General features: G+C 38.8%; 1 protein-coding gene across 1 annotated transcript in view; it reads right to left on the bottom strand.

The window, feature by feature from the left end:
- Positions 1-5,202: 5,202 nt before the first annotated feature.
- LOC109244461 (proteasome subunit beta type-1-like) overlaps positions 5,203-8,461 on the bottom strand; it is a 6,239-nt gene continuing 2,980 nt past the window's right edge. Inside the window, exons 3-7 of the mRNA XM_019411558.1 lie at positions 7,328-7,409; positions 6,395-6,524; positions 6,156-6,298; positions 5,899-5,985; positions 5,203-5,512 (exon numbers count right to left, since the gene is read on the bottom strand). Coding sequence (XP_019267103.1) covers positions 5,438-5,512; positions 5,899-5,985; positions 6,156-6,298; positions 6,395-6,524; positions 7,328-7,409 — 517 coding nt within the window. The 3' untranslated portion in view covers positions 5,203-5,437. The remainder of the gene's footprint in view (positions 5,513-5,898; positions 5,986-6,155; positions 6,299-6,394; positions 6,525-7,327; positions 7,410-8,461) is intronic.

Below are 8,461 nucleotides of genomic sequence, written 5' to 3'. Positions count from 1 at the left end.
ACCAAGCAACGACAACCAAGAAAATCCAAGTCTTCACCAAAGATCTAGTTTCCTTTGAACAATTGAAGGACTTTACCATTGCGACTATCAAAGATAAATAGAGCCACAAGCCAGATATTCTCTCACATGTGCAAAGCCATATATGCAAAGAACTGATAACTTTAGAATGCAAGCTGGTTATCAACCTCCTAAGTTGTAGCAATTCAACGGTAAGAGAAATCCAAAACAACAGTAGTGCATTTTATTAAAACTTGTAATAATACTGGAACATACGACGGTTATCTTGTCAATAGTTTATTTGATCTCTCAAAGGGAATGCATTTGTTGGTACACAGACCTTGAATCTGGTTCCATCGATAGTTGGGGGCAACTAGAGCAGGTATTCCTCAACCTCTTCTACATCACAAGACGAATCATGAGCATGATTGGGCTTACAAATTCCCGCCAAATGAAGAACGAGCTGGTCATTGACTTCATCAAATGTTGGAGGAGCTTGAGCCTTAACTGCAAAGATCGTCTTACTGAAACTTCTGGTATCGATTATATGAATCCTCATTAATCATGTTAGTACAATTAAATTGATTATGTAAACATTATACAAAATTTAAAAAAACTACTAGAAGATATTTATATTTTTTATTGATTGTATAAACTCTGAAATGCTAAACAACTCCCAGAAAAGTATAGGACGTCAAGCAAAAGTGTTAACATGACTAATATATATTTTCAATGTAGGTATTGCCTATATATGTTTTGTTTTTCTGATTGTGCCCTACCTTTTACGTGCTAAGAGTGGTTTTAGGTTTATCTTTTCCCCTTTTAGTATTTTCACTCACTAGTGTTAGGGGTCTCGATGGGCGTCTATGGTGGGCACAAAGGAGACTAGTGGTGGAATGAAGTGGTCCAAGGTAAAGCGGAAGCGAAGAAGGCGGCGTACCTGAAGTTAGTGGGGAGCATAGGTGAGGAGGAGAGGCGAGCGTGCATGGAGAGTTATAAGGTAGCTAGGAAGGAAGCTAAGCTGGCAGTCACGGAGGCTAAGACTGTGGCTTATGGTCGTATGTATGAGGAACTGGGGGAAAAAGGCGGGGAGAAGAAGTTATTTTGGCTAGCCAAGTTGAGAGAGAGGAAGGCTCAGAATTTGGACCAAGTGAGATATATCAAGGACGAAGATGGTAGAGTATTGATGAAAGATGCCCAGATTAAGAAGAGATGGCAGACTTACTTTCATAAACTTCTGAATGAAGAAGGGGATCGGGATATTGTGCTAGGCGAATTGGAGCATTTCGAGAGTCACCGTGACTTTGGCTGCTGCAGGCGTATCAAGGTTGAGGAGGTCGTGGGAGCTATGCGTAAGATGAGTAGGGGCAGAACGACAGGGCCAAACGAGATTCCGGTCGAATTTTGGAAGTGTGTGAGGAGAGCAGGTTTGGAGTGGTTAACTGGGTTGTTTAATGTTATTTTTAAAGCGAAGAGGATGCCGGATGAGTGGAGGTGGAGTACGGTGGTTCCACTGTATAAAAACAAAGGTGATCTCCAGAGTTGTAACAATTATAGGGGTATCAAATTACTGAGTCATACCATGAAAGTGTGGGAGAGGGTGGTTGAAGAGAGGGTGAGGATGATAGTGTCTGTATCCGATAACCAGTTCGAGTTCATGCTGGGTCGTTCAACTACAGAAGCTATACACCTTGTTAGGAGGTTGGTGGAACTGTACAGAGAGAGGAAGAAGGATCTGCGCATGGTGTTTATTGACCTTGAGAAAGCGTATGACAAGGTTCCTAGAGAAGTTCTCTAGAGATGCTTGGAGGCAAAAGGTGTGTCGGCTCCCTACATTATGGCGATTAAGGACATGTATGATGGAGATAAGACTCGGGTTAGGACAGTAGGAGGCGACTTTGAGCATTTTCCGGTTGTATTAGGGTTACACCAAGGTTCTGCGCTCAGTCCATTCTTATTCGCCCTGGTGATGGACGCGTTAACACACCATATTCAAGGGGATGTGCCATGGTGCATTCTATTCGCCGATGATATAGTTCTGATTGATGAGTCCCGAGCCGGTATTAACGAGAGGCTGGAAGTTTTGAGACAGGCTCTTGAGTCTAAGGGTTTCAAGCTGAGCAGGACGAAGACGAAATACCTGGAGTGTAAGTTTAGCGCTGAGCCGGGGGAAGTGGGCGTGGATGTGAGGCTTGAATCACAGGTCATCCCAAGTAGAGGCAGCTTCAAGTATCTTGGGTCGGTTATCTAGGAGGGGGGGGAGATCGACAAAGATGTCACACACCGTATTGGGGTAGGATGGATGAAGTGGAGGTTAGCATCTGGAGTCCTGTGTGACAAGAGAGTGCCACTGTTACTCAAAGGTAAGTTTTATAAAGCAGTGGTTAGACCGGCCATGATGCATGGGGCTGAGTGTTGGCCTGTTAAGAACTCACATATCCAGAAGATTAAAGTAGCAGAAATAAGGATATTGAGGTGGATGTGTGGGCACACTAGGATGGATAAAATTAGAAATGATGTTATTCGGGAGAAGGTGCACGTGGCTCCCATTGATGCCAAGATGCGGGAAGCGAGGCTCAGATGGTTCAGGAATGTTAAGAGGAGAAGCCCAGATGCTCCGGTAAGGAGGTGTGAGCGACTGGTTGTGGAGGGCGCGAGAAGAGGTAGAGGGCGTCCTAAGAAATATTGGGGAGAGGTGACCAGGCAGGATATGGCGAGGCTTCAAATTTTCGAGGACATGACACTTGATAGGAAGATGTGGATGTCGGGAATCAGGGTTGTAGGTTAGTAGGTAGTTGAGTCTTGCCTTACTTCGTACCTTTGTGAGACTAGTCTGGTAGGGTTTTCTCTAAGATAGCTAGTGGCAATGTTGTGTCTTACTATTTCGCTTTCTAGTGCATGGCCTATTTACTGGCTACCGCTTTTGCTTTGCATCTTTCTAATGAATTTCATGTTGTTCCTATTTTTCCTATGATTTCTGTGGTGATACTAATATTGTCTCCTTTTGTCTTTTTGTTTTCTTGAGCCGAGGGTCTTTCGGAAACAACCTCTCTACTCCTTCGGGGTAGGAGTAAGGTCTGCGTACACACCACCCTCCCCAAACCCCACTAATGGAATTTACTGGATTGCTGTTATTATGGTTTCACATCTATTAACCACTACATCTGCGGTCGACGCAAGGGATAACCAAACCATGTCAAAAAACCTTCTCTTATTTTATTTCCGACGTGGTGCTACTTGAACCTGCCTTCAATAGTTAATGGGTTTTGAAAGACGTATATGCTTTCTAAGTTCGCACCTATTGTCACAATAGTGGAAGCGAGAATACTCGATAAAACATAGTCACCATATGAGGATGGAGGCCGTGCCATAATGAAATTGTGCTTAAACGGAATAGAATTCAAAGGGAAAAGAGATGAATTGATTGCTAACATTTCTAACGTACAAGGCGACGTAGATGGTGCGAAGTAAACAACATCCAAATTAAGTTACAGTTTATTTCAGATACATTTCAGTACATAAATAAAAGATCCAAATAGATAAGAGAAAGATTGCACATCCAGCGGTTGACCAATAAGGAAAATTCCTCCTACAGCAGGTGGTACGAACAGCACCCAATCTACTATTTTATTACAGATACATATAAGTAAAAGAGCTAAAACATTAGAGTTTATGTTATGTACACCGTCAGTCCAAGGAATTTTTATACTATCAGGTCACTAATTATAAGTAAGCTTGCTTAAATGGTGGGATTTGTAGTCTTGAAAGTTAGACAGACACCTGCTACAATATATGACTTGATGGTGTAAAATTACTAACGTTGACGGTATATATAACTTAAGCTTCATATCGAGTGGTTGACCGTTAAGGAGAGAGTATTCCTTAGCAATAGGCACAGCATATAACGGGGTGAAATTCAAAAATAGCCAGATTTACAAGTGGTCATTCAAAAATAGTCACAGTTTCAAAAGTAATCGAAATTTAGCTACTTTTCATGTAAAGATAAATCTGAACGAAAATACTGTTCAAAATCCGGAAAATACTCCAGCATAATATACTGGAGTTCCAGCATAAGTATACTGGAACTCCAGCATATTATAATGGAGTTCCAGCATTATATACCGGTCCAGTATAATATGCTGGAAATTCATACACAGGTGCTCCAATCTCCAGTATATTATGCTGGAACTTTCCGCGTGTTGGAGTTCCAGCATAATATGCTGGAAGTTCACACAGGTACACCGATCTCCAGTATATTATGCTGGACCGGTCTCTGTTGCAGCAAAATAGTGGCTATTTTTCAATGACTTTGCAAACGCTGGCTATTTTTGAATGACCAGTCCAAAAACTGGTTAGCCCGTGCTATTTTAACCATATAACGTAGTCTTGTACTTGATTTCCATCGCAGGATAGGCAAGTGCACGCAGCGAATATGTCGAAACAAAAGGCAGCATCCGCAGAATAGCTGAAAATTGCCATGATTACTACCAACAACAAAGCTACCAAAAGACTAGTGCTTTTCATTGCCTTCTCTCTCTCTCTCTCGAAATTTATAGGTATCACCCTTCCCCAACCCCCCCTCTTTTAGACAATAGAAAAGAGGAAAAAACACTGCAAGATGGAGTAAAAAGAAGCACAATTAGCTATATTGTCAACTCTTCATTGATCATGTGACACGTTATTGATGCCTTTGCAGTGTAGGAAGTCAATTAATGATCCAGAAGCTGCTCTAAAAGAATTATGAAGGAACAATTAGTGCCTTGGTAATAATATTTTTTCAAAAAAAAATGTATAATTTGCTCATGTCATGCTTGAGCTTGTCATCATTTTTTAAGAAACTCAAGTTATAACTGGAAGAGATAAGGAATCAAGTTCCGTCGAATACAAGTTAAGAAGTTGAAATGATAAAAGAATTTAAGATTAAGAAACAAAATGAACCCTTGAAGAAGGAAAACTAATTCTTGAACTTTCACCCTCATGACGCATCGAGGTGTTGCAAAAAAGGCAGAATCCAGTCCATTATATCATAATCGGTTAGTTAACATATTAGTTATAACTCCATCCAAAGTTTACAAAATCCCTACCTTGAAATTCATGAAATATTTAGACTATAGCCACTACTAATTACATATATTATCAAAAAGATTGTCAAAGTAGGCGTGTTCGGTAGCACAGGAAATTCATTTGGGTGAAAAGGGCTAGTAATTCCATCTAAAGATTAAGTTTTACCAGACTAAAGTTTAAGCATTCAGTTCTTTCATAATTCAGCATAACATTTCCAGGTAATAGGAATTGCAGTTTACAGTACATAGATGATCAACAATAAACAACTGCTGTGCGTACAGCCGTAGAAAGGGTCATCTTGGGGTTCATTGTCCATATGCATTTACGCCTTCCAAACTAATTCAAACATAAATCACAGGAATCTAAAAAAGAGAAATCAGTCTCTCCTGAGATCCATTTCTTCCCTACGAACACCATCAGCATTTAATATGACTATTTCCAGCTTGTCACCCTGCAATATGAAAGCAACATATTCAAGAAATAGGATGATGATAAAAGCTACATAAACTTCTCAAACAAAACTTCTCACGGCTGATATTATACAACTAAATCATCCATTGAGCACCAGATCGATAGGAAAATAAAACCCCAGAAAAGCTTTGGCTCAAAAAAAGAGAGTATTAGTAAGATATCACTTCCGAGCAATGATTATTAATAAGCAACCTCCCATAGCCAACAGTAAACAAAAAAGAAGAGTAAAAAAGAGGACAAAAGAGAAGAGAAGACGAGCACTTGTAAAACTCGGTCGCGCATAATTAACCCAAATGTTCCTCAAAATCACAGCTCCTAAATCTTATTGTGTCATTTAATTGATAGCGCAGCACATAAATAACTTACAGTATATATATCCCTTTCTGTTGCTGAAGCAAAACATGTCTTCACCAAGTCAATGGCTTCTGATTCAGAAAGTGGAGTTACAGCATCCTGTGCAGGTCATGGGGACTTTGTTAGCAAGAAATAATCTTTTTCTTTTCTCACAATTATCTTTTTTGATAGACCTTTTTCTTTTCTCACAATTCTTAGGTGAAGTTGACAGGACTAGAAACTTCCTTAATTTCAAAGAAAATTTCGTAAAATTAAAGTATCAACCGAACCTTGGCAGGCAGCAAAAGAGGGCTAGGAGACTTTAATTGGTTGTCAAGGAAAGGCATGATCAAAGTTGAACCTGAACCTTGAGAACTATATCCAACCCTCTCATAGGATCCAACAGCATCATATGTAAAAACACAGCCCTTTCCTACGAGAATTTAAGAATAAAATAAGAAGAAGCATCTTCACAGCCATGAATACAAAAATACAAACTTGGCACAGCATTCCAGCCATAATCTGTTACCTTCATTGTCAAGGCCACCTAGAACATTGAATGCATAGTAGGGAAAGAAACGTTTGTAGTATAGGGTGTTCGAAAGTAGCTGACCCATAGCTGGGCAGCTCATCTGCTTATTGTGCTGATGCTGATAGATCTATTTTCAAAGAATAAAAAGTAGAATATCACTCCCAATATTATATTAGGAGTTAAGTTCCAACGTCTAAACAGCAGAAATCTCAAAATGTAAAGCACATAATAATTTCAAATGTCTTTCCACATTAAAGCCACAGACAGAGAAAGCACATAATACTTCTTTTACCGATAAAAAGATAGAGAAAGCACATAATACTCCTTTGCAAATTGAATGACCAGCATCTAATTGGCACAATCATAAAAAGAAGAGTCAAAACAATTTATCATATAGAGTTAAGCTACTAAAATGAGAAGCAAAGATTACTATGTTGGTTATTTAAGAAAGTCAGAAAACATCTTTATCAATAAGGAAAATCAAGCAAGAGTTATCAGGATGAATGGAAGAAGGAGCATTGTAGCTTTTTGTGTTATACAATATACCTTAGAGCTTCGTGATAAAAAATTAAATACCGCAGAGTTTTCCTTTTAAGGAAAGTAGACTTCGGTTAAAAACAACAACAAATCAAAAACTCAAACTCCAATCTTCTGTTTCGCACAACCACATTCCATTCACATGTTCCATAACTGAAGTTCAAAGCTAATCCTAGTAACATGGGTAACTAATGCAAACTTCATACTATAGGTCAGAAACTACAATCAACGACTTCAAATCTTATTAGACAAGTGTCTGCTGTTTCCGTTTTGGCAGAACATAAAGCAACATCAACAATCAAAAGAATAACTAAAGAGTACAATACAACTAGGGGCTTTTGTTCTCAATGGCTTAATACTCCACATAAAAAGACGTATTGAACAAGAGTTTACCAGATGCCTTGCTGCCAAAACCTTTTGCAAAGCTCCCACATCAGCTTGAAATCCTGAAGAAGCCAGCACACACTTGTCCGCTCTGCACATTTAATAAAATCATTATTAGAAGAAGGATGCTTCGTTTAGGTTTGGTATGAGAGAAAATGACTTCATGGAAAATGTTTTTCGGAAGTCATTTTCTGGAGTTCGGAAAGACAGAAGTCATTTATCATGGAAACATTTTCTATCAAAAGGGAGAAAATGACTTCCCTCGCTTATGGACAAAAGTCATTTTCCTTAAGAGTTACGACTATCTTAATTTTATCTTCATATTACTCGCTTCAACTAACACTTGGACAATATCATTATTAATATTTAGTACTCAAAAGTTTCATCAAAATACTCTCCAATTTGATGATATTATTATGAATCTTTAATATATATTTATATGTTTTCTGAAAAAATACTTTTCATTCACCAACCGAACAAAATGATATTTTCCAAGAGAACATTTTCCATGGAATGATGTCCGTCATACCAAACACAACACTAATAAAATTAGTCTAAAACAAAATGAGGTGAAAGATTTTTTTTTTGGTTTTCAGACATGTCTGCTTATCCATTTCAACTATTCATGTAAATATAAGCAGGGATATCCAATTATTAATCCTATTTACTGCAACCAATTGATGATTATTCAGCCTTCTGGTAGTGGTGCATTGCCCTGCCTTTAGTAGTTCATAGATTTTGAACGACATATGCTTTCTAAGTTCACACCTATTGTCAAAAATCACAATACTGGGAACACTGGTACTCTGACCCACCGGTTTAAAATCCTGGATCCCCTTTTTTGAGCATGGACACAAGAAATCAAGACTTCTAACATGGACAAGGGCAAAAATATAGGAATGCACCCTATACAAGAGCTAAATACTTTACCCAGGATATGGAAGTAGACTCCTAAAATCTTGGCACATCATTAAACAAAGTTGCTTCCTTTGTGATGTACAAGGGCAATAGCTAGTTATAACATCAAGTTAGGGGATGAGAATCAGCTCTTTCAGGTATAAATGTTTCGACTTCCTTTGCCATGTACAAGGGCAATAGCTAGTAAAAATTAAGTTAGCTCCCCCCCCGCCCCCCGTACCCCAA

This window comes from Nicotiana attenuata, unplaced genomic scaffold, assembly GCF_001879085.1.
Source record: "Nicotiana attenuata strain UT unplaced genomic scaffold, NIATTr2, whole genome shotgun sequence".
NCBI lineage: Eukaryota > Viridiplantae > Streptophyta > Magnoliopsida > Solanales > Solanaceae > Nicotiana > Nicotiana attenuata.
This window is presented reverse-complemented; position numbering and strand designations above follow the sequence as displayed.